General features: G+C 41.3%; 1 protein-coding gene across 3 annotated transcripts in view; it reads right to left on the reverse strand.

Annotated features, from left to right (window-relative positions):
- Positions 1-27,447, reverse strand: part of MED12L (mediator complex subunit 12L) — a 347,645-nt gene that overhangs the window by 23,954 nt on the left and 296,244 nt on the right. For all 3 annotated transcript variants that reach the window (XM_062213038.1, XM_062213029.1, XM_062213048.1), the window contains 8 exons: positions 25,788-25,899; positions 23,857-23,946; positions 22,833-22,942; positions 22,498-22,633; positions 21,509-21,670; positions 19,020-19,382; positions 17,100-17,256; positions 11,342-11,553 (listed from right to left, as the gene is read on the reverse strand). In XM_062213038.1, coding sequence (XP_062069022.1) covers positions 11,342-11,553; positions 17,100-17,256; positions 19,020-19,382; positions 21,509-21,670; positions 22,498-22,633; positions 22,833-22,942; positions 23,857-23,946; positions 25,788-25,899 — 1,342 coding nt within the window. The remainder of the gene's footprint in view (positions 1-11,341; positions 11,554-17,099; positions 17,257-19,019; positions 19,383-21,508; positions 21,671-22,497; positions 22,634-22,832; positions 22,943-23,856; positions 23,947-25,787; positions 25,900-27,447) is intronic.

Genomic DNA, 27,447 nt, shown 5'->3' on the forward strand with positions numbered 1-27,447 from the left:
TGACACTCTAAAATGCACATCAACTATTTGTGTCTAAAGACGAACTCTTTGAATAAGAAAATATTATGTTCCTCACTACCTACGATTTTTTCCCAACATATTGCTTAGGAAGCAATGCAGGTGTTTGTGCCTCAGAGGATCACCAATGCACCCAGCTGGCTGCCTCTCCCCGAGTTCTCTGTGCACCGCCTGATCATCACACTTTGTTCTGAAAGGCACTGGCCTCACCTCCTCTGCTACATTGCAATGGATCCCAGCTTCCTGTGCTTCCCTGAGAATAATGCCTGGAACATTAATTTGAAGAAACAGTTCAATTTGTTGAGGAAAAAATGAGTAAGAAAAGCTCCTTAGTAACTTGACTTTCCAAATACTAAACAAGCACCACCATGTGGGAATGCACGAGGAAACTAAAGACAGAATTATCAACAGACGTTGAATGTCGGTGGGTATGGTGGCTGCAGTTCACCAGTCTACAGAATTATCACAGACTGGGCTAGGCCAGGGCCACACAGACAGAATGACACCACGTCTTGCAAATCCAGACATATGGTCCCTTGCAGATGTCTGCTGTTTTCTGGAAAAAATGTTAAGCTTTGTTTCATTCATTTTTAATCAGTTCCTAGCACAGTGTCTGGCACACACTAAGTGCTAAGAAAATATCTGTTGAGATAAACTAAGATTTAATTTAATGTCTCCATTAACTAAGAAATCCAGAAGTCAATTGGAATTTATATTTCAGTATAAATTACTTTACCAAGTACTTTCCAACTGCCCCATAATTTTCAGCGTTTATCATCTTAAAGCTTTCTTCTTTCTACCTACATTAGTATCTAGAGAGTAGCTCAATTTCTCTTTTTACTTATTCTGCTTATTGGAAATAACCAGCAGCAACATTAACTTCTTAGGGGTGTGTGTGTGTATGTAAGGGCAGCCCCAGAATCTGGTTTCTTGATGGAGCATTTGTGACTAAGAGGGACCTGCTTGAACTCTTGTGGCTCAGAGAAAGATCCCAGTAATTACATAAGTCCATATCTACATTGCTATCTAAAGCAAATCCCTACGCATGACGTCTTCACTTTAACGCACTTTGCTTTGGCCTTGCCTCTCCAAGAAAAAGTCTGCTGTCATTTCTAAAATGTCCACACTCTAAAAACTCCTGAAGAAGCTGTGACACTCTTAATTTACAGGGATCTCTTGCATGATTTGCAACTAATGCATCCAGTAAGCTTAAAATTTCTGATAAATCACCCTCACACACAATTGTCATGCCTCTGGGTCTCCTTCACTTTGGCAGCCACTCCCTCGGTCAACTCATTGAATGGGAAGATGTCTTTCCAAGGGAGGACTGACTACTCCTCTATTAGAACTCAGTCAATACTACATTCAGCAGGAACTCCATTTACTTGTAGTGCTTCTTTTCAAATCTTCACCTAGTAACTCAGACATAGCGTTCAGGGTTCCTAAGTAGAGAGGCGAGCTGTAAGTATCTGGAAAACCAGAGTCTGGTTTTGTGACTCTCCTTCTGAAAACAACTGATTTGGAAGAAGTAATAAAAGGCACACAACAAAACCCAGTGGGTAATGCTCTACGACTCACCCAGCTCAAAGGGTTTTGTTTATGACTCCTAGTCAGGAAATTATGGAGTAACGTTCCCAAAGCTAAAACAGTGTCAGATGTGAACCAGAAGTGATGCTCCTTCTGGTCTGTTGTGATTGCAGACTACAGACACACAGAAAATTGTATGATTATAAGAGAACCTGCTGACCAGTTTTGCTTGATCTTTTATAAAGTTCTCACTGCAAATGTAACTCAGCAGGCAATGAATTAATCATAACATTAACTGTCAGAAAACACTGATTTGTCTTAAATCAAGTGTCTCTCACCCCATAATGAAGCTTTACAATATATTATGTTAACGTGCCCATAAAGTCTGCATATAACAACTGGTTCAAACATATTCATGAAAGTTTAATAACATGGGACAATATTAAAGAAAAATGAGAATGATAAAAATGGTAAAGATAGGTATTTCCATTAATTTGAATCATAAAATCTTCATTTGACTTTAAATGCTTGATAAACAAAATATTTTGTGTATATTAGTACTTTGTCATAAAAATATAATAATTGATGTAAATCATTTTCCATCTGAACTACATCATCATCTGAACAATAAAAGCCCTACAACAAACAGAAGATATCTCCAAAATAATTTTAAATGGAATAATTCAAGATTTTAAATAAATTAAATCCTCACCTGCTCTCTGCACACCAAAAAATATCAAGAAAAATTGAGAAGTTTCAGAAAAGTTTTCAAACTTTCGTTTGCTGATGTAACTATTGGAGAAACGGCCTATTTAAGAAGTACTTAATAGCCTAAACATTTCCAAGGTGTAAATAGCAATTAAGGATATTTTCACAGTATATAAAAACGTTACCCATTAAAACGGCAGTGAAACAAGTTGACTTACATTCACATCTGAGATGTGTGCTCTTTTTTATTGTAATGCTTCTTGGGTTTATGTTGTGGGTTGGCTACCTGATACAGAAACCTATAAGTAATTTAATGCAAAACATGCATTCTTAGCTCGCCCAGGCAAAGCAGTCGAGATGAAATCTTACGACATGCATGCACCAGACCTATGCTCAAAAAAACACCTTATCCATACCAGAAAGAAAATAGAGATGATGCATTGTGTTAAGAATCTGAGAAGAGCCAGTGAGTGGGATGTAATGAGAAGGCTATGTTTCATAACCACAGTTTTCATTATCTTGCATTGGCCTAAGAATCTGCATGTCATGCGTTCCTCTACGGACGATGTAAATTACCACAGAGAAAAGCAAGAGCTCAGGAACAGATGGGTTCAAAACCAGGACTGAAAATGAAGATGCATGAACTGGTCTACACTTCCAAGCCCAGGCCATGGACTCTTATTGGTTTCTATATCATACGCATTTAGGATGAAGATTATGAGGCAATCAAAGGGGACAATTTTTAGAAATAAACTCCATTACATCGAATATGGTTAATGCATTCATGATTCTGTTACAAACATACACCAAGTGAGGAACAGTGAAATGAAGACTATCATTATTACCAACTATAGAAGGAAAACCCGCTTCTCATTTTGATGTTCAAGGGGTGATGCTACAAAACTTAACTTAAAAAAAAAAAAAAAAAAAAAGGAAAGGAAAAGCAATGGCAGCAGGGGGTGTTACCATTATGTTGTCAAAGTCTTCCAGAAGGGAGACAGCAGAGCTACAGAAGTCCTACGGAAAGGGGACAGCAAGAAACGGCAGACAAGACATAAGATTTTTTAGCCTAATGATGTGAGTAGCCACAATACACATGAAATAGTTCATTTAAAAATAACATTTCAGGGAGTCAAGACTAGAAAATCCCGGCACTAAGTTTTATTGATTCATAGGACAAACGACTTCACCACAGACAGAGACACTGGTAAATAATATGATAATATTCATAAAACACAATAGCACATCCTGGAAGCTATATGGTGACATAAAAAGAGATATCAGACAAAGACACATGCTACCGCTAAGGGACGTGGGAACCCAGTGCGAGCAACACAGGGCCAGATCGCTTCTCAGCCGACAGCCAGCCCAGGACACTTGGGTAATGTTAAAGACGAGACCTTAAGAGCAGGTCAGTATGTGATATGCTGTTGGGGGACATAACTAAAGATAGTCCCCTGCGCAGGAAATGCAAGTGAAAACACAGCTGCAGGCTAACCGCACATTCAGTCAACTCTAGTAGACACTCATGTTCCCCCACTGTTTACCTACTACTGTGGAAGTTGATTTAGGAAAACCTGGTATTTCTCAGGTCAGTGATTCCCTTGTTTCAACATTTGTAATCACAATCCAAGGGATACACTAATGTGAGTTCTAAAGTTAGAAAGTAAACAAAAGATCTTCAACCCTTATAGAAATAGCATTTTAGAATATGAGAGATTAGAAAACATTGGATAACCATCCCAATAAAGTAAGACAGGAATCAGTTCTCACCCTTCTGGGTATAGATACATAATTAACCACCTCTGTGCACTGATCTTCAGACCCAAACACCACCCTCTCATTAGCGGCATTACCTTACTTCCACCCCATCTTACCCTCTTTGGTAAACATAAAGCTATCTTCTAGGTTATCCTACAAGGATCCTTTAAAATGTTTGTGAAGAATTAAATTGCAAATTTACTTGCAAGTAGATTTTTTTAAAATCCTGGATATGTGGGCTCTTCAAAACATTCATGAAAATACATATGATAAAAAAATGATACACGGGTGGGGCCAGTGCTGTGGCTCAGTGGGTTAAAGCCCTGGCCTGCAGTGCCAGCATCCTACATGGGCTAAGATTCTAGTCCTGGCTGCTCCAGTTCCGATCCAGTTCTCTGCTATGGCCTGGGAAAGCAATAGAAGATGGCCCAAGTTCTTGGGCCCCTGGCTCCTGGCTTCGGATTGGCGCAGCTCCAGCCGTTGTGGCCATCTGGGGAGTGAACCAGTGGATAGAAGACCTCTCTTTTTCTGTCTCTACCTCTCCCTGTAACTCTTTCAAATAAATAAATCTTTTTTAAAAAATGATACAAAGGGTTTGAAAAATTTTTGGACACAGATACACTTATCTTTTAATTCTCATTTTCCATGAACTTTCTGAAGTGCCCTCTGATTTGCCTAATCCTAATTGCAGCAAATGAAATCAGTACCTTCCTCATGATTCAACCAGAGAAATTACAGATATTAACTAAAAAGCAAAGTACCCACTTCCCTGGACGTGTTTTTCTACCTTAGGGACAAAATAATAGGGCATAGGACAGGACATATTTCACTCGCTCAGTTTCCACCTCTTACGTTCATCTGTCATTAAGAGGAACATAAATTACTCTCAGAGTAAATGCATTAAAGATAATTATCAAAATGCAAGATTTGTTTCAACAAGAATATTTGGCCTACCTTTAACAAATAAGAATTTGAAATGTGCTTAATTTATATGATCCGGAAACTTACAGAAGGAAAAACATGAATAACAAAGTAATGTCGAAACTCACCAGTAATCGGGATACAAATTAAAATGTCACAATACAACGCCATTTTACTTGCTCTGATAGGAAAAAATGAAGTCTGACAACATCAAGGAATAGTGAGGGTGTGGAAAAGGAAAATGCTCATTTACTACTGAGGGGAGTTACTACCACTTTGGAAATGAAATCAACATTTCCACTTTCAGGTACACACTCTGAAACCCCCTACATGTGCAACAGAAATGTAAAATAATGTGCACTGTAGGTTTGTCAACAGTAACAAAAAAATTGGAAACAATGCAAATGACCCAAATGACCAGAATCAGAAGAATGGATAAATAATATGTCAATGTCCATAATGTAAGCACATCCAACAGGAACAATGATATTCACATGGCTACCAAGTGGATACAATTCAAAAATTAGCCACAAAAATGTAAAGCAGTATAATACATGCATGAGACCATTTAACTAAGGTTTCAAATCTGTTAGATAGAAATATATAATGGTTATGTTGATGGGTGCAAAAATGCAAAGTGGCCAGCACTGTGGCTTAGTAGGTTAAGCCTCCACCTGCAATGCCAGCATCCTATATCGGCACCAGTTCGAGTCCAGACTGCTCCACTTCCAGGTCCCTGCTAATGGCCTGGGAAAGCAGTGGAGGATGGCCCAAGTGTTTGAGTCTCTGCACCCACAAGGGAGGCCAGTAAGAGGCTCCTGGCTCCAGGCTTTGGCATGGCCCAGCTCTGGAAGTTGTGGCCATTTGGGGAGTGAATCTCTCTTTATCTCTCCCTCTATTTGTAATTCTGCCTCTCAAATAAATAAATATTTTGAAAATGTATAGCAAAAGTATAAAACTATTCTTAGGAAAGCAAGACACTGCATTCATCATAGTGATTACTTCTATGTGAGAAGGGAGGGAAATGAAAGGAAATATAAAGATCCTCATTCATCTCTAATGAAAAAATGATTTATAGCAAATACAGAACATTATTATTTAATAAATTAGTGCAGAGTACTAATAGTGGTTATATTATTGTCTATTCTTGTCTGCATGCTTCAAATACAGCATTGAAAAGGAGAGGGGGCAGAGAAAGGAAACAGTCTAGGGTGATACCATGCCCTTGGGAAGGGAGATCAGTCACCAAACAAAAGGTGGTTGCTCAACCTAAACAGGACCGTTAATCCAAGAGGCATCTTCACGAAGTCACAGATTAAATTTTGCCATGGAGGTAACCACTGTGGGAAGCACTGACTCAGCCTTCCTTCCTTCCTTAAGTTTTCAGATTCCTTCATTTGGGTACACAATGATGAGGCTTGGTCGCTGGTCGATGACCTCATTTCTGTACAAGTCACTACCGGCTACAGCTGGGGAACACCACTTGTACCCTCCACCACAGACAGACTTCCCTCCTTACTGCTTGCAGAACCCTTAGGATTCATTACCTGCAGCCTAGCACCAATAGGATTTTCAACGTCTGTCTCAATCAGTTTATCTATCTTCTTTGGGATTCCTATCCTGTCTAGTGTTATTACAAAGAATGACAAACTGACTTTGGGCACTGAAAGGCAGAAATACAGATAAAACTATACCACAAACCAGGGCATAAAGTCATTTTCCTGCATCAAAACAAGATTGCTTCAGAAAGCCCCTTCCCTAGATGACTGATGTGCCGGGGGTGGGGTAGAGGTTCCTGCTGTCAGAAGGAAAACACCTCAGATAAGAAAAGGGTAACTAGAAAACAGTTCAAGCTGCATTTTTGCACTGGTATAGCCGATAACCTGTATTTGTGATAGTGCTCAGAATATGCAGAAAAGTCTTTTCCAAAGTAATTTTTAACAGTGAAATTGGGATAAGCTGCTACAATTTTGTATCACAGGATTTAAACCACAAAAATATGCTGCTCTAAGAAACCAAAATGATTATTAGTAAAAGTAAACAACAAATGAGAGTTAAAACAATCTTAATAGGGGCAACTAATGTAATTATGCAAATAAAGCATCTGATGTGCTTTTATTATCTTTAATTGCTTAGCATATTTACCAAAATAAAAATTATTTTTATGAACAGGAATTTCTTTTGAAATAAAACCATAAAAATAATACTAATAAAACAGCAACAAGGATAGCTGCTAACATTTTCTGAGCACTTACTATGAGCCAGCCACTGTCCTATGGGCTGTTCAATGTCTTAAATGATTTGTAATAAATGATTAATTTCACCACCACACTATAAAGCAAGCTCTGATTTACACATGAGGCTTTGAGCCACAGAGACGTAACTTAGCCACTACACTGAGTTCCCAAATCAGGGACAGTGAGGCAAGGAATGGACAGTGATCGTATTTACTTTCCTGGAGGAAGACTGTTAACTAAGAAGAATGAAAAACGGGTTTTCTTGGCAAAGCATCTTTTGTGCGTGTATGCATGTATCAAAGGTGAAAGAAAATACACTCAATTATAACAATCATGACATCAAATCATTTGATTAAGAATCATTAACTACATCCATGCTCTTTTACTCCCTCAGTTTTGGACACTAAAATAGTATCTTAATGTATTCCTGAGGAAGTATAAGAGGGTCATGATGGACAGTAACAAGAAAATCCCACAACTGCCTGAAACTCACAAACAGCCCCTGCAGGGGATGAACGGGCAATGTCACAGTAGCATTCAGGTTTCTGTATCATCTCAAGCTAGGTGATTTCCGCATTTGGTAACTTCTTGCCCCTGGGTGGGAAGTGGCTAAGGGGACTCTTAAGGCCTGAGACACCTGCCCAGTTCAAGGTGTGATGTCTCTTCTGTCCCATGCGGGCTGTGAAAATAGCCCACCACAGTCAGGCCTGCTGCAGGCGCTCAGAGAACAGCTGTGATGAGCAAGTGAATCAACATCGGACTGCAGAGGTTAAGGCTACTCAGAAGCTAGGCTTCCGGCAGTAGCTACTCAAACCATGCATTCATTCAACTGACAAACAGCTCATAGATTTCTATTGTGTGCTGAGTAGACGAAAGGCTAAAAAAATATATATTCGTAGGCTCAATGCCTCACGTCATAAGGTAAATAGGGGCAGCCAGCAGGTTATGGGGCAACTGGCCCAGGAAGCCGTCACATGCAAGGCCTCAAGGAGCTAATCAGTCTGTGAAAACAGCTCCTGGACGCCCAAGATCAGTTTTGCAGATAAAGATACACGGAGGTTCTCCAACATGCTTGTTACAGTTAAGAACATGTGTTTCTGGAGTAAGAAAATTACGAGGAAAGGAAGAATTGATATAGGCTCAGTAATCCTGATCCAAACTATTTGAGACCAGAAGTGTTTCAGATTTCAGATATATTTTTCTGATTTTGGACTATATGCACATACACAATGAGACATCTAGAAGATGGAACTCAAGTGTAAACATTGTATTCACTGATTTTCTGCATATGCTTTATACTTATAGCCTGAAGGTAATTTTACTCAATGTTTTTTGTATTTTTTTTTTTTTTTGTGCATGAAACAGTTTCATCGTGTGGAATTTTCCACATGGGGGTGACATGTTGGCACAGAAAAGGTTTTGAATTTTGGAACATTAAGTTAGGGTGAGGGATGTTCAGCCTGAGTGTTTTTTACTTTTCTCTACAACAAGCTGAAACCTAAAAAAAATGTACATTACTAGTACTAATGTAGCTAAATAAATTCATAGCATGTGTAGGTATCTCACCGAGAAAAAAATCTCTGCCGAAACTGGAAGCAGTGTTTCTCTATCATTTGTCTACCATGAACTCGTTGGTGCTTATTAAGTCAGTGCATCGTCCTTAGCGTCACGTGTTAAAGCAATTTATCAATACTCTCTGCAGCTGATAAAAACCTGCCTTTATTCTGAGTTATGAAGGATTATCAAAGACCAAATTTAGCTAGTTCTGATGTACAATACTAATTCACACCTGGCCCATTAGGAGAGAGGAAAGATGTAATATTTCTTCAAAACATCCTCGGAGTGGGCACTGTAGCAGATGATACATGTACATCTCACTTACTCCACGGAGGACCACCGTATCCTGTGACTGCATGATCTATGCATTTCTCTTCCATAGAAGAGGGACATTTTCCTCAATGATCCAACACTTAAAGAATGGTGAGAGAGGGGAAAAAAAAAAAAAAAACGATATTTGCTTGTGAAGGCCTTTAAGAGACCCCAAAGCAAGTCTCAAATGTTCAAAAAAAAAAAAAAAAATACAGAGGGAGGGGATTAATGTACAGGCATTGATATGATATTGAGCTTTTACTTTTTGAAGAAGTATTTCTGACCTTAAAAGGTTAAAAAATAAAAAAGGAGAAAATCCAACATGACCACAGAGTTGGCACAACACTAAAATTATACTTGCCACAAAACAATAGAATCGGGCATTTCTGAGTGGCTTGAGGAAGGTATGGGAGTAACGGTGTAACCCAGGCACACTGTAGGACATAATCCCGCCTTCTCCAAACACACATTACTATATTTAAATTCTTTAAAAAAACAAAACTGTTTTAGGAGAATCTTTGTCATGGCTTATATCTGGAAATGAACTTGAGGGAAGGCATACAAGGGTACATCAATAAATTCATGGAAAACAGAATTAAAAGGTAAGTTTGAGTACCAAAAAACCCTGAAATCCGTGTTTATGAAGGGCCTGCCTTCAAAATGTTCATGAAAATGCATATTATGAAAAAAACTATGCAGAGATTTAAAAAAAATTTACAACTAAAATAAACTTATCTTTTAATTCTATTTCTTCCACACACAATGTAAAGTACTTCAGTATATACCTATAAATGATTCACTAAGCTTTTCCCAAATGCTAGAAATCATTTAGGGCAATTCAAAGCTGAATTTAGAAGTAACAGTTCGAAAGTGGGCTACAGTTAAGGACAATTAGACCAAGTGATAAATGGTACATTTGCAAAAACAGATAAAGCAAACCTAACTTGGGGGATTATTACTTTAAAAGGGAGACCAATTCTTTCTAGTGGCATGGATTCTCAACTTCTAGTTCATACTTTTCTCAGTCAGGATTCGAAACAATTGCCTATTTTTGTTCAACCTCAAGAACAACTGAAATCCCAATGAAGTAGTAAGTCGCTACAAACAAGTTACTTTATTAAGCAAAAGCAATGATTTTTAAATATTTTAATCAACTTCTCATCATTTACATGTAAATATGTTAGGCCCATCTTACCTGAGACCCAGGGAGATAAAGCACTCGCTAGAACTCAGGGAGAGACAAGCATGGAGTCCAGCTAGCTTCTTCTCTCATCCTTTTTGTACGTCAGGTGAAAAAAGAACCATTTAAGTGGTCTAAATGCAGAGCACTGTAAGTTACACAATGCAGCCATGCCTGGATGCCTAGAAAGCAACCCAGAGCATATTTTGGAAAGCATTTGAACTTCATGCCATTTTCAAAGTTTTGTGGTTTTTCTTAAAGCAGGACACATTTTTGATTGGCTACTCCCATTTGAGGATCACAACTTAACTCAGGGTTGGTATGGGATTGCTTAAAATGTTTGGAAAAGCTGTGGCAAATAGTAAGTGCTCGGATAGTGTTAGCTATTACTATCATCACCCTCAAAATAGTGCAAGCCAATGGAAAAACCCTGGGAAACGCAAATAGGTATATGGAAACCTGAAAAAGAAGTCACAGTCTCACCTCATGCATTTGATTGTGTTTGTATAGATTCATGGGTTTCATGAGTCCATCTTAAGTACTGACTTTCACTGAGACTTGGTTAAACATAGTTGTTGTTTAAAAAGAAAATTAGGCAATAAGACACAAATGAAAATACTACAAATCAAGAATTGAATTGACCATATACTGACTGTTGTTCAAAATTTATTTTTTGTTGGCTATAGACTGTATAAGTAAATGCAAGAAGTGTCAAGAGCTGTATAGAACTAAACTGAAGAAACACCAGGGTTGAAGACAGTGTCTAAAAATAACACCTGACAGTAGAGCTAACAGGCATAGAAAGCATGGTGGTAGATATGACAGGCAATGCACTGTCTCAAGTTCATCTGAAGGAGAAAAGGTTTCTTCCCACTGGTTGCACAGTCACGTGCACTTCTTTTTGTTTGGAGGCATATGCTTAACCAGCCTAAGACAGTCCGAGTTATCAACTGATCAACGACAACAGCGAAAAGCAAAGGAGAGACGGTATTTAGACACCTGTGTGAGCAGATTTACCTGCACTCAACCAAGTACCCAGGGATATACACATGCAGGCACTCATCCCTAGCTAGAGGCCCTACAGGAATGCAGAGGGCGCCACGGCTGGGTCTGCACCAACCTGCTGGAAAGGGCGAGTCTGCGCTTGCCTGAGGAGGCGCTGCTGCTGCTGCTGTTGCAGAAGCTTCATCTGTATCAGCTGCTGCTGCGACGTGATGGTGTGCAGGGCAGGCGGCTGCATCATGGCGCCCGAGCGCCGCTGCAGCATGTGGGACAGAGCTTGCTTGGTGTTGGATGGGACGAAGGAGCCCGCAGGGTCCAGTCTGGAGCCTCCTGCAAAAGCAGCCAAAAGGAAGGGGTTTCTGAGTGTGTGAAAGAACCAAGTCTTCTGTAGCTCATCAAAACACAGCGACTTCACTTGCCATGTCTCACTTTTCGAGCAAAATAGGAAATAACACACTGCCCCACCTGCTCCAAGTGAGAAAGCTCTGTGTAAGAGCCGTGCAATTGCCAAACACTGGGGAGGACGACCCTGGAGTGAGTGAATTACACTATTTTCACATGACATCATGGAATCTGCACTTTGGTTGATAAACTAAAATGCCAGGGACAAAGAGAAATTGGCAAAACTTCAGAAGTATGTGGGCTTTAAGTTATGCAAGGCGCTCAGGAACGAATTGCTGACATAAAAGCTATTGTCTTTTGTCTTGTATTTTGCCAAGTGTCCTCCGCCAGTCATAGACAGTCTCTTGTAATTTTAAACAACTCTGAAGTTCATATTCTTTTTTAATTTCTTTAACATGTCAAAATTGAAATGCCTACTTTACCGTAGAGAGGCACGAAAATACTTTAAAGATTTGAAATGTTCAGAAACTTCAAATACCATGATTCTAAGGATAAAAATCTATCTTTTTTGATGGCTAAAAAATCAAATAAACCAGAAATATTGATGATATGGATAATTAAGAAACCCAAAGGAAATTCTTAAAATTTCTGCATGTATAATTTCTCAAATGCACTTGAGTTAGAAAAATACATTTTCAACATTCTCTGAATAAGTGGTAAATGCCAATCTCTCATTCACCATAGTCTATACATGAAACAAAACATTAAATATCTCAGAGGTTTTTTTTTACAGAAATTGTATGTCAGAAGTAAACACTCGAAAACCTGTTAATATCAGCAAAGCGATTTGCGAAGTCATTCAGCACATGAGGAACATGTGAAGAAACAATGGAAAGTCAGGTGACATTCACTGAAGCAAGTACTGGAAATGTATGTGAAAAACTGGACTTGTGGGGCTGGCGCCGTGGCTCACTAGGCTAATCCTCCGGCTGTGGCGCCGGCACCCCGGGTTCTAGTCCCAGTTGGGGCGCCAGATTCTGTCCCAGTTGCTCCTCTTCCATTCCAGCTCTCTGCTGAGGCCCAGGAAGGCAGTGGAGGATGGCCCAAGTGCTTGGGCCCTGCACCCGCATGGAAGACCAGGAAGAAGCACCTGGCTCCTGGCTTTTGATCCACGCAGCACACGGGCCGCAGTGCACCGGCCATAGCGGCTACTTGGGGGGGGTGAACCAACGGAAAAAGGAAGACCTTTCTATCTGTTTCTCTCTGTCTAACTCTGCCTGTCAAAAAAACAAACACACAAACAAACAAAAACTAGACTTGGGCCAACACCGAGGCTCACTTGGTTAATCCTCCACCTGCGGCGCCCGCATCCCATATGGATACCTGTTCTAGTCCCGGCTGCTCCTCTTCCAGTCCAGCTCTCTGCTGTGGCCCAGGAAGGCAGTGGAGGATGGCCCAAGTGCTTGGGCCCTGCACCCACGTGGGAGACCAGGAAGAAGCACCTGCTCCTGGCTTTGGATTGGCAGAGCACGCCGGCCCTAGTGGCCATTTGGGGGGGTTAACCAACGGAAGGAAGACCTTTCTCTCTGTCTCTTTCTCACTGTCTAACTCTGTCAAATAAAAAAAAAAAAAATTAGACTTGCTTATAGTCTTTTCATTTTTCCTAAGTCTTCTAATAATGTTGTACCTCTGAGCCAATTAAAGGAAAAATGAACTTCTCTGGGCACTTATTTCTACTTCACTGTGTTCTCCTTTGTCTCCTACCAAATGCTATTCTGAATTTAGTATTTATTATTCTGCGTTTCCTTAAAACTGCCACACTGGCGTGTCTATGTGGAGGGACATTAAGATATGGATGTGTGTGGATGTGAGAGGAGATTATTTTGCATTTAAACTGTGTACGAATGAAATCATATTATGGTACTTCAAAAAGTTAATGCAAAATGGAATTAAGTTTACTTTGATGCAAAAACAATCCTTGAAATCCATTTATAATTTTGCATACATATGTTCCACAAACTTTTTTTGAAGACCCCCCCCCTCACGTGCATGAATTTCAAGAATTTTTAAAATTTATTTGAGAGGCAGAGTTACAGACAGAAAGAGGGAGAGACAGAGAGAAAGGTCTTCCATCTGCTAGTTCACTCCCCAAATGTTGGCAACAACTGGAGCTGGGCCAATCAGAAGCCAATAGCCAAGGAGCTTCCTCCAGGTCTCCCATGTGGGTACAGGGGCCCAAGCACTTGGGCCATCCTCCACCGCCTTTTCAGGCAACAAGTAGAGAGCTGGATCAGAAAAGGAGCAGCCAGGACAGAAACTGGCACCTATATGGGATACTGGTGCTGCAAGCAGAGACTTAGCCTACCATCCTATAGCGCCGGCTTCTCAAGAATTTTTTCATTAGAAAAACTTAAAATTCCATTTTTACACAAGATTTCTGCTATACCCTCATACATATGCAACTTTATACAACTTCATAGGATTCCTTTTTAATAAAAACCTATTAATTCATTTGTGTAAAATTCATAAATAATTCTTTTCTTCAAAAACTTTTCACTCATCATCTAACATTTAAAGTTCATCCTCTTAGAAATGCTTATTTATAAACCTCTACAGGGAGAGGGTACGAGCTTTTACAACTACTTAGCCTTCAATTCATAGTCCTTGTGTTTTACTTCAGTACCTACTAAGTAAAACTAAAATACTCAGATGCATCTTGGAACTACAAAGAGAAAGTCAAAATAGAGAATTACTATAGACTGTTTTCCACATTTATAGGTCTAGTTTGCTCTCTGTAGTCTGCATGCATTCACTCAATGGTGTATCGTTAAAGCTTACTACAAGCCAGATGATGCTCTACATTCTGGGATACTGCAGCGACTATAACAGACAAAAACACAGAGCTTACAAGTCAGGGGCACCAAGGAACAGCAGAAAGCAAGCAAAACGTAAGCGACTGCTAATTCTGTGGAGACACAGAAAGAAGGCAATACGGGGTGTAGGGAAGGGGTAGTTTACCACTTACCACGGTGGTCGTCGGAGGCTTTGCTAACAAAGTGATCTGTGATTAAATGCCATGGAGGCAGGCAGCGAGCCAAACAGGTATCAGAGGGAGAGCACTGCAGGCATACACAGCAGCAGGTACAAACACTCTGGGGCAGGAATGTTGTAAGAGCATTTACTGAATGTGTCTGCTGCGTTAGCCTATCTTCTGAGGTTTCTAAATAGACATACATGTTCCTTTAAAAACTATTTAAAATAGTTTATAGGCATGTGTTTAAGGATACCTCCAAAAGTTATGCAAAAATAGAATGAGCTAAGTTTACCTGGGTCCTCCAAAATTTGAAATCCATGCAAAAAATTTTTCACAATACACATTTTCCATGACCCTAAGACCCCTCACGTGTGTAACATAAATTTTAGAAAATCTTCACTTGAGCTATAAAATCTGCTTGGAGCTTGGCCAAAACTATACTAAAATCAGGAACATATTCTATGTATAAGGCAGGATCTGAATCAAATTTCTGAGCTGCTTAATGTTATAAACAATTTATAATTCACAATAAGGGGCCCGCACCATGGCACAGCGAGCTCAGCGGCCACATGAGATGCAGGCACCCCATGTCAGAGCTCTGCCAAGTTGTGACAGCTCTGCTGCTGCTTTTTCTCTTTTCTTTTTTTAAGATTATTTTATTTAAATGCAGCGTTACATAAAGAGGTAGCAGCAGTGGCAGTGGCAAATATAGGAGAGGTAGAGAGAGTGAGAGACAGAGAGGCAGAGGGAGAGGGAGAGAGAGAGGAATATTCTATCCACTCGTTCACTCTCCAGATGGCCCCAACAGCCCATGCTGGGCCAAGCTGAAGCTAGGAGTTTCATCAGGGTCTCCCATGTGGGTGCAGCGGCCAAGCACTTGGGCCGTCCTCCGCTGCTTTCCCAGGCACATTAGCAGGGAGCTGGATCAGAATTGAACCAGGTGAAACTTGAACCAGTGCCATACAGGATGCCAGAGTCAAAGGTGGGCCAACTCCCTGCTAATGTGCCTGGGAAAGCAACAGAGGATGGCCCAAGTACTTGGGCTCCTGATACCAACGTGGAAGATCTGGGTTTCTGGCATCAGCCTGGACCAGCCCCAGCACTGCAGCCATCTGGAGAGTGAACCAATGAAAGGAAGATCTCTCTCTCTCTTGCTTGCTCATGCTCCCCTTCAAATAAATAAATACATCCTTTTTTAAAAATTTCACAATAAAAGAAAGGACACTGTGAAACACTCACTCATGTTTTAAAATCCTTTAAGAAATAAAAAGGCATTTTTCTCCATTCCATTCACTGCAGTATCCCAGCAACCAAAATAGGATTAGGTACAACATGAAGCTCAGTAGATGACCAAACTGAGGCGCAGAGAAATTAACATGTGGTCAAGTTTATACAGCAAGAGAGTGGTGGAGGCTGATCTGAACCTATGACTCTAACTCCCAGACAGGCCTTTTAACCATGGACTCAGCACAAAATATGGATTCTCCTCTGTTATAAGCCAAGAATCAAAACTTTCCTTCCACAGCTCTCAAAAATGTCATACTCAAATAACAATAAAAATCACAACACAGAAAAGGAATAAAAAAGATGTGCTGGAATGACAGACACTCCCTAACACAATGCAGATTGAGATCTCAAATGATTTTAATGTTAATGAATGTGATTTTTCATGCAGAAAGAAAACTTATTCATTTCTAATTAAGAGATGTTTTTATTTAGAAAATCTTCGCTCGAGCTATCACTTGGTTGCCACTTGGGTTTGAAACAAAGCAATGCTAAAATCAGGGACATATTCTATGGATATGTTGAATAAAAACACATTTCTGAGTTTGAATTTCAAGTTCACAATATAAGAAAACAAAGGACACTGTGCAACACTAATGTTTTAAAACTCAAACAAGAATTGCACCTGAAACAATTTCAAGTTCACAACATAATACTTTTGTCACCTTTATATGCTATAAATTAGGGGGCCAGCACTGTATTGCAGATGGTTAGGCAACTGGCTTCACACTGGCATCCCATATAGGTGCCAGTTAGAGTCCTGACTGTCCCACTTCTGATCCAGCTCCCCATTGATGCATCCGGGAAAGCAGCAGAAGATGGCCCAAGTACTTGAGCCCCTGCCACCAACATGGTAATCTAAATGAACTTCTGGCTTTGGTCTGGCCCAGCTCTGACTGTTGCTGCCATGTGAGGAGTGAACCAGCAGATGGAAAACCTCTCCCTTTCTGTCACTCTGTCAATAAATAAATCTTTCTATGCTAAAAATTAGATTCTGATCAGTAGCTAATTTCCTTCTAACACTGGGTGAAAATTCCAAAATTAGTACAGAAACTCATAATTCAAAGTTTACTTTAGAAAAAAGGAAAACCATTTGGAGCAGCGGGATTCACAGAAACGTTAACCAGGCTCGAGGTTGATGGAGGTTTCACGTTAAAGGCAAGGAGAAGCCCAGGCTGTTTCTCATCTTGGAGAGGACTCTGCCCTTGGCACATACCTGCAGGGAGAGACTGGTTCTGAAGGAAAAAGCCCGGCTGCTGGGGCTGTCCCACGAGGTTGTAGCCCCACAAGGTGGACTGCGGATGGTGCATCATTTGGGAGGAAATGGGTGAGTAATTCGGAGGCACTCGGTATATGTTGCTCTGTGGATACTCCTTCAACATAAAGTTTAAAATAAATATATAAATAAAAGTTCCTTAAGCCCATATGCCACACAGCTGATTACTGCAAATCCGTCCTGTTAAGTTATTTAAGATCATCTTCTACCCCTGTGTATAAGGCTGTTTTCATAAAGAGGAATATGGTAGGCAAGAGTCTTAAATGAGTGTTTTTGCAGAGAATAGATTAAATCCACATTTTTCTATGACTTAAAAAGTACTTGGCTTGCAGCGGGCAGATGGAAAAGGATCTCTACTGGACTTTGGTTCTAAAATTAAAGAATGCCGGTATTTAACAAGTCCACAGCTGAAACAGCATCTTGAATTGCTCTGACCTCTGATCATTTCATCTGAGCAGGCCCTCTTGATGCCTTGTTTTCGGATGAGAATTACGCCAGAAGGGCCCCCGGTGCTGGGGAACCATTCCTGAGATGGTGGCTGACGGCACCCTAAAGCGGCAGGCTCCCTTTTGGTTGTCTGGGCCTCCCGCTCCCTACGGCAGGTACAGAGTATCTCAGGGTCGCACCTGAACCTCACTTCCCCCACAGTCTCTGTTCTCTCGACTAGCCCTAGAGGATGAAGGAGAAATTACATCTTAACTCCCCACAGCTGCATCAAAGAGTCTATGTCCTAGTGAGAAGAGGAAGCGTCGGGAGGAGGAACACTCCCACACTGGCTTGGGAGATGAGATGGCTTTCAAGGCTTTTGCATTGGAAAGCACTGAAGCCCATCCACAGGGACCGAAAGGCTAAGCCAGCCCAGATTTGGGGGGGTGTCAGCCAGGACCCTGCGGATATGCCTCCAGGACACAGAAATATTGGTAGGGAGACTAAATGAGGAGAAGGCACTGGCATTTAAGGGGCACCCAAAATGGATGGATGGATTCATCACCAAGCTATCTGCCGGAAAAGATACGTCTTGGTTTTGAAATAGGTGAACAATAACAATCACTTGTGAATATCTGAACACTGTGTTGTATTTTATTTTTCCCATCATGCAGCAAGAACACCCTTGATTCTTATAGAAAAAAATATTTCAAATTCCCCTAAGGTGTTTTCCAGGTGAATTTATGTGGAAACTCCATTTCTCATGTTCTATAAAATTATTTCTAAATTACCATCTGATAGATTTCTGTTGCCTTCTAGAAAACATGGCTGGTGGGCAACATTAATAGGAAAGCAAGAAGTTTTATTCTTATTTTTATTTGAGGTTGATTTTATCTTCTATGAAATCCGAATATATGGTAAAGTATAGTATACAAGAGGGAGCAATGGAAGGGTAAAATACAGATACTCGTGAACATCCTATGGCTATGTTAGATGCAACTCTATCTAGAGAACAGCAGGTGGAGCTTTCCATGAGAATGGAGTGCAGATATCACTCACCCAAGATTAAACAATCATCTCAGACATGCCTAATATGCAAGAGGCTTAAATTTTATGGGTCTAAAAACGCAAGTTTCAAACCTAAGGAAATTAGGAGGCACCAAAACAATTAATGAGATATTATTCACAAAGCAAGTCTAAAATTAAACAGTTCTTAAAAGTGCAGGAGGGACAACCAAAAGCTTCACTCCTGTCACCTGTGAAGTGTCTTTGGATGCCACCCAGTTAAATGCTGCAGCTCCTGGTTAGGGCAACTGCTCCAGTGAGGTTTGTGCTACACTGAGTAATGTCTTCAGGGACACGATGTGGCCGGGCCCGAGTGGATCTTATGCCAGGTGCTAGGGGGCCCCGGTTCTCTCCACCTCCCCTACTTACATCAACTCTTGAGCTGGACTTCGTCTTACGCTTCCTTCCCTTTGTTTTCTTCTCTTCATCCGTTGCAGTTTTTCCCTGATCTGACAGCTCGGCTGATTTTCTCTCTGGTTCCTGAGAAACTGGAGATGTGGGCTCTTCCTCTTCCTCCTCGGGAGGCAGGGGCAGCGGCTCGAGGTAGTAACTTCGGGGCTTGGGCATGGGGTGTGTGTGGTACAAAAGGAGGTGATGCTGCTCTTCGTACTTAATCACTTTCCGGTCCACTCGGACAGTCCCAAACCAGGCCCAGGACAGGGGAGCTGGGTTCTTCTGACCCTCAAACAAGTCCCACGGGGACACTTTCTGCTTCGTGGAGACCTGGAGACCCTGTAGTAAAATCAAGTCATGTGACAAAACTTTCAGATATTTTCCTGATTCCCAGGTGAGGCTTGCTTAGAGCATGGATTCAGAGAACACGTGGGTGGCGAGGGCCCTAGGGAAAGCTTAGCACACGGCGGACAGGGCTAGGAGCAGAGTCACCGGAGAGCAGCAGGTGGCCTGTGCACCTTGCCACTCAGTTCTCCAGCTCTGTCACAGAACGCGTTGTTCAGGCAACACACTATAGGTCAGTTTATTTTACCATAAAGTGGCATCTTTTAGTTTTTTATCAGAAAAAAAAAAATCCGAAGTATACAACAAAACTGATCTTACTATGGTAAATTATAATCAATTCTAAATTATTTCTGGAATCCATTATTTTTCAGATTATACAATATTGAAGACTCAAGTTCTAGTCAGCCTCTAATTGAATTTATATTGGCTTCAACTCAAATCTGTCTGGACTTGATTCAGTATGGATCTTACAGGTACTTAACATGCCAGACTCTCAATTAGGGAGTGTTATCACAGAATCAAATTATAGCAGCCGGCACAAATAAGATTTGCATCTTGAGGTTATCGCTATTGACTCTAGAAGAGGAAATATTACTTTGTTTCCAAAAACAAAAAAGTTTTTTTCAACATGAATTAGTGATATCTTTTCGTACTTTCCCCAACCTACCAACTTGAAAATATTTTTCCTCCAAATGGCCCCCCAAATAACTACCCCAACCATTTCCTAAGAAGCAACCTCTCTTTTTCCACTCTTACTCTTTCAAGGATCTGAAACCAAGACTCAGTTACTGCCTGCAAACTGCCCGTTCTCCTCCTGTTTGTCCTGAGATGAGACTACCTTCATGGCTGCCAAGATGGCATGGCCAACGGCAGTCCAGGTGCCTCACCTCTCGAGAGCCCGCACTCCACTTGACCGTGACTGTGACCCTGACTCTAACTATCTCCTCGTCCCACAAGGGAGTGAGGGTGAGGTCCTCGGGCTTCTCTCAATGGCTGCAGCACTGCACTTCCCTCAAGAGCCACATTCTTTCACACCTTTACACAAACCCTTCCCTTGGCCTGTAACCACATGTCCCTGCCTGGGTTACTTCAACTCCTTAAAACAATTCAGGAGACAGCCTTTCTGAGGATCCTGCTTTGAGAACCTGCCTCACCCCGAGTTGGATGGCTTTTCCTCATGTTCCCTAATCCTCTCTCTGTACCATGACACCCTAAGCTCATTACAGCGTCGTGATGTGTCAGCTTCCTCTCGGGGACAGGAGGTCAGCTTTTTATCTCTGTGACTGCCGAATGTCTAAGGGTGCCCCACGTGGATCAAAAGAATACTGATTCCGTACTTTGGATAAGCTTCTTTAACACCTTACATTAAAAAGCATCCATATGGTAGTGTTTGGTTGTTTAAATATGAAATAACACATAAAATAATTTTTATTTGGAATAGTTTACTACATGTATTTATCGATAAACATTCTTATCTAAACATTGTTTTCAATTCTGAAATAAAACCAAAACTGATCTTAGAGAGCTTTCTTATTAAATTAAGCTTTCACTTTTCCTTTGGTGGATTTCAGAAATTTACTTAAATTCTGGTAAACATTTAAATGAAGAACAAGACGTGACTCATTTATTACAATGTCAATTGATCACCACACTTAGATGACAAGAATATGTTTCTTTAAAAGATGAAGAAATGGAGCTGGCATTGTGGTGCAGCAGGTTAAAGCCCTGACCTGAAGCGCCAGCATCCCATATGGGTGAAGGTTCTAGTCCCAGCTGCTCCTCTTCCCATCCAGCTCTCTGCTATGGCCTGGGAAAGCAGTAGAAGATAGCCCCAAGTCCTTAGGCCCCTGCACCCACATAGGAGACCCGGAAAAACTTCCTGGCTTCGGTTCAGCACAGCTCCAGCCATTGCACCCATTTGGGGAGTGAACCAGAGGATAGAAGACCTCTCTGTCTTTACCTCTCCAACTCTTTCAAATAAATAAAAATAAAATCTTAAAAAAAAAAAAAAAGGAAATTGCAAAATTGAGATGTCCTATACCCTGTAGGAGGGTAAGAAACATGCATTTGGCTTTTGCAAAGACATACATTTATATATGAGAAAAAACATTTACTCTTGCCTGTTTTTTATCTATAGAGTCAAATCCAGCAATTTTGTTGCCCTTTGTGTCGATCAAGGAACCCATAGGCTCACAAGTGATGACATCACAAGTCTGCTTCGGCAAAGGTAGCAACTGTCGAACTTTGTCAATACTTTCTGACCGCTTGTCTCCTAGCTCTTTCTAAAAAAGAAAGAAAAGTGAGAGTGAGAGAGAGGGAAGATAGAAGGAAGAAATGATGAGGCAGGCAAAAGTCAGCACGCAGGAAGTCCCCCAATGAGACATTTCCTTTTTAAAGCCAGTGTGTTCCTTAACCCAGAGCACCGTCTATGGAAGAGCTCCAAATCAGAGTGGTGAGGAGTTTGTTTCATTTCTTCTATTTGAGTAGAAAATAGAACCCATATAAAGGCAGTCTTGTTACACAACAAACATCACAGTGCTGAAATGACAAAAATACTGGGCAGCACTTGCTGTCAGAAAGCAGGAGCCACAGCACGGAACACTCTCATATCCAGGGCCAGCCCACAAGGTAACCTTTGGTTATTTTACTAGTAAGGTCATCAGATTGGTCGATTTTCTTTTTTGCACTGTTTGTTTGTGGTTTATTTCAAGGATCGTGTTAGTACTTAGCTGAATGAATTATATTTACAGATCTCAGTGTGCATGCTTGTGTTTCAACCACACGTGCAAAGCCACATGTGGGTTTATCCTAAGTCGACTGTCAGCATCTTGAATATATATTTGATAACCGGTTTCTAATGCTTTGTCAACAACAAAATGTGTTTTAGTAATATGCTTTTTTGAAAGGAAGAAGAACATAAAATATCTTCAGGATTGCATGCCTGTAACTTGAGAACTAGCAAACTTAAGGTACAACAGCAAACTAATCACATCAAATTAGGTTGAAGGCAACAAATTCACAGGGAGTCAATTAAAATAAGATGTGCCAGGTAACAAGTCCATAAATGACTTGAGCTGATGATATACATGTAAATGGATCATAAACTCACCGTTAGTTTCTTTACTAAATTCATGTATGCACGCTTGTTCTCTTCAGATCCCCCTGGGGATGCATTTGATAGGTCAGAGGCTAATGTCCCATTGATTAAAACACCCAGCATGTCAAGAACTGTTGTGAATAATTCACTAAGAGGGGAAAGAAAATAACTGTTTTCATCTTAAAGCAAAAACCAAGGTAGACCAAATTAGCTGAGCATTTTTATTCAAGGCACAGGATTTTAAAGTAAACCTAAGTCAGTTAAAGGTGGCAGAATTTGTCACCAGTGTATCAAAGCTTAAACCATCCACGCGTGCAGCAAAGTAGAAGTGAATGGAGGAAACCTACTTGTTGGTGTGCATGTCAACAGTGCCCGAGGTGATGATCTGCAGGAGGAGGAGGGCCCAGTCCGTGGTCCACTGTGTGCTCCTCTGCACCGTGTCAAACATTCCTCCCACCTAGCACACAAAGCACAGTGAAGGTGGACCTTCTCTAAGAAAGGAAACACCACCTCTATCATGTCAGGGGGCCAGAGCGTGGTACATTTAAAACAAGGCACTCTGCGTTGCGGATTATCCTACCTTCTTGCACACCTCGCTACATTACTCATCACTGGTTTTGGTTCCTTCAGCACAGTTCAGTCGTTTGAAAATTAAATAGTGCCTGAGTGTGAGCACCAACGTAATCAGACTTCTTGTGTTCCTATTCTTTCATGGTATCCAGTTTCATGATATAACTAGAATGCAATTAAACCTGAATAGTGTCGGACTATGGTGTTTTCCAATTACTATTGAATCTAAGCTTGTCGTCAGGATACCATGTAGAAACAGCCACTGACGTAGACATCAGGATGAGCGGGATGCTCAGCCCCCAGGCCTGTCCCTTCATTTGTGGGGATTAGGTGCAAAAACTACTAACAAAGTATCTGCAGAGCCATCCTCTAGAATAACCTTCATGTGGTCTGGACCAACAGGAGAAGACAAACTCAAAGGAATGTGTGGAAGAGCTTAAATTTCTGTAAAATCTCCCTGTGGGATTAGAGCCTATGATCAATTTGATAGAAAGCTGGACAAAATTTTCAGTTAAAGGACTTTTAAAATCGTTTGACAATTAGTAGAAGCAAACACTCATCTCGCGGTAGCAGTCATCTCGAATCAAAGCTTAAAATACCTACTGCTGTCTGGATGGCGGGCCAGACAGGAAGGAAAGCAACAGTGGAAACAGAAGGCTGTGGGACAGGGAAGTAGTTGCAGAGGCCAAAGGGGAAGACCTCACCTTGCTATGCAGACTCTGCCCGCAGAAGCGGAAAGCTGGAGTTACCTGAGCATTTAAACCCACGCCATGGGGGGAAGGGCCCGGAAACACCGCTTACCAGATTTAGGCGCAACTGCAAGGCTTCGTGCATCATCTGCCGTGCCCTTATGTCATCCTGGTATCGTTCTTCTCTCCAGTTACTTAAAATCTAAAACGGAACGGATGGGGGAAAGAGACAGGAAAACAAAAACCCTTTTCTCCCAGTTGAAATGGAATTTTTCTCATATTTAAAGTTAAATTGAACTCTTTACTGACAGCCAAAAACAACTTCTGGGTTTCAACAAATAGACAAAGCTAAATACACTTTCAATTTTTCTTTTCTTCTTGCACGCAGATAGAAATCTGGCTATCTCTAGTTCTCACCTTTCTGGGTGAGAGAAGAAACTCTGATCTGATTATATATCCACTACTAGGTCTGGGCAAAACTTGCTAACCGAAACATCTAAAAAACATGATTTCATTTGTCTTATGAAGATAAATACTGGGAAGATAGAATTACATTTTACATCAACTGAGTAGCATTTCTAGGGACATGCCATGAATCCTAGCAATGCATTGTTTTGAAGCTTTATCGGAGGGAAGGCTTGCTATAAACTAGTACCATCTTCCATAATGGGAGTGTGTACTCTTTTGAAAAAGTGTGGCATTTTGGACATCAGCCAATTGGTATGACACTTTATAAAGTGGGCTACTTCCTCGGGCAGATGCTGAAGAAGGGAAAGTATGCTTAAAAATGTAAGCTCTCAGTGGGGAACACCCCCAAAACAGATGATGCAGGCAAATAAAACAGAACACCAAAACCCTACCACGTTCTGAAACACAGCAGCTGATGAGACTCGCCAGGAAGAGTTGCAATGAGTCACAAGCAGAAGTAACCAGCACAGCCCTGCCCCTCCCACCCCCCACCCTTCAGCTGACCTGCAACCAGCAAGTACACAGCAAGGTGAGAGTAGGGCACTTCGTCAATCCCACTGAAAACACAGACCTCTCCCTAGGCTCAGATAAGGGTGCAAAGGAGCTCATGAAAACACAAGCTGTCATGGGGTTTCCATAATATACTCAGAGAAATAAAAGTAAGTCGAGCGTAGCAAGCCATGGGAGGCAGCTAAGGGGAGAGAGAATGACAGCAGTCTATTTTCAGAAAGTGACCGAGTGACCGTTGCCTCCCAAAGGAAGCAACAGAGACCCGGATGAAGTGTGGGAGCAGGCCACGCCAATGTCCGGGAGGGAATCCTTTCATGGGCATGGAAATTAGTATTCACTCAGCAAATTCAAGAGACAGTAACATGGCCCATGTGACAAGATCAAGGCCACAGAAGGCAGCAAACGAGGTGGAAGAGACAGCGAGGGTCAAATCACACAAGGCTGCATAAGTCTAGGCTTGGACTTTTATTAGTAGCATAAAAGGAATGACTGGAACTTTGGGGACACTCAAGTTATATGTGATTTTCGTTTAAAATGGATCACCCTGGAGGCTATGGAGAAAAGAGATCCCTGTATCCCACATCCAAAAGGTGAAAGATGATAAGAGGACCAAACTGGCCACAGCCATGCAGTAGGATGCAAGGGGAAGCCATGGTGCCACAGAAACACGGGGTGACAACAAGTCATACATGGCTGGCCGGCACAAGCAGCAGGACGTGGCTTCCTCTTATAGCCAAACCCATTCCAACACAGACCACTCCAAGTCCTCTCCCATGAGGTGCAGTTAGGAAAGGAGTGGATATTGCAAGGTCATCTGCAATACTGAAAAATTTTACTTTCATTGTCTATATACACACATGCATTGGATGCACAGTTAATATTCTCGAAGTGTTCATCTTGGGGTGACAAGAATGTCAGGTAAAACAATAGGGCATGGATTCCACTTCCTGTCACCTCATCAAAGTGTGCTGCACGGTGGTTAGTTCCATCTCAGTATTTGAAAGGAAAGCACATGAATGCCATTAGCAAGACACACGCCTGGCTTGATATTATGCTATATTTTACCTGGTTAACTTGGTTCTGGAGGGATGTTAAGAGGCCTTCCCGTTGTTCATCTTGTCCCTTGAGGCAGGTAAGAACCAGTGAGAGGAAAGGCTGCTGGCTCAAAAGTGACATGCTACAAAGGAAGCAACAAGAGCAGATCTAGTTAGAGAGAATGGATTGCTTCCTGCTGCAATTCTCATTTCGCTCCCGCTGGCTATTCGCTCTTATTTATTCTACTATTAGATAAACGAAGAGCTTGGGAAATCGTCAAAGGGGATTCGAAAAGATAAATCATACCTCTGCTTACAAGACTGAAAGCCACTGCCACACTTCCAAATAACTTACTATGCTCAAGTGCCCTTGAAGGCATTCCCACACCAGCACAATGGTGGGTGCATGGGTGGGTGGCGGAGAGGGGGAGAGGATCATGAATTTGTATTTTACACCAGTAATAGAATTTGAAAACGCACATCCGAAAGAACATCAATTTATACACAAAATAAAATGGGAAAGTGAAATATTTTCCCATGCAAAACACTTATTATAGAGTCTAGGAACCAAGCCTATTTGTGTCTCGTGCACTTTGCTGAGATGGTTTGTTTTTCAGCGCCTCTCTCAGGGTCACGCAGCAGCTTTGTACAGCTGGGATGAGCAGCCAGGCCTGAGGGCTCCACACCTGGTACACCTGCTGGCGATCTCTAGTGTCTTGGCTCCACCATAGCCCACAGCTTCCTCTGCTAAAGGGGTTTCAAGGCATTTGTAAAAATTGTTTTGAATTAATGTTTTTATGAAATGTCTTCAATTAGAGAACCATCACCAAATCATGTTAACAAACAAAGCCTACACCCAAAAGGAAATTTTCTTAAAATAAGAACTAGGCCAAAATGTTTCAATCAGCTTCAGCTTACATGGAGAATGGACAGGTGTGGCTCTGGGAACAGCTGTCTTTCATATTCCATCTTGTGGGAAGCGAGGCAATGCACACACAACCAAAATTAGAACTGTGTCTTCTGGCTGGTTAATTAACACTGGCCGAGGGGGTGAAACAGAAAGCACACTATATCTAGAGGCAGGCTCAGAAGCCAGACTGCCTGGGTTTAAAGCCCAGCTGTATCTCCTATAATGTGTGTCTTGCAGCAACTAACCTCTCAGTGCCGCTATTCCTCCACCCTCAAAAGGGCAGAACAGCAGCACCTGCCCCGTGACTGCTGCACGAACCTTACAAGTGTACAGGCTTTGTGAGTCTCACACGGGAATGGGCATTTTGTAAGGAGCAGTCAACAAACAGCAGCCACTACAGTATGATTAATTACAGGCCAAGAAATCTGTATGTCTGCAGGGGTATTTTTTTTAATACAAGAAGTTATTTTTTTCCTAACTCTTGGAGTGCTAAATTCTTACAATTTTCTTGTTATAGTTTCTAGTAACATGGTCAGTTATAAAATGTAGTTATGTGAAACCTCTTTTAAGATATAAATTAAGAAAAGATTAGTTTGATGGCTTAGAGATAATATTTAGTAGTCCAGAACTAGAGACCTAAATATGAAATGTGTCTGTAACTAATTCCATCTCTAGCACCAGAATTTTAAATAGTCCTGTGTGTCTTAAACATAAATATCTAAACAAAAGCAACTAGAAATAATGTGCAGGGGGAGTGGGCATTTGGCCAAGTGATCAAGAC

The sequence above is a fragment of the Lepus europaeus genome, chromosome 2 (assembly GCF_033115175.1).
Source record: "Lepus europaeus isolate LE1 chromosome 2, mLepTim1.pri, whole genome shotgun sequence".
Lineage (NCBI taxonomy): Eukaryota > Metazoa > Chordata > Mammalia > Lagomorpha > Leporidae > Lepus > Lepus europaeus.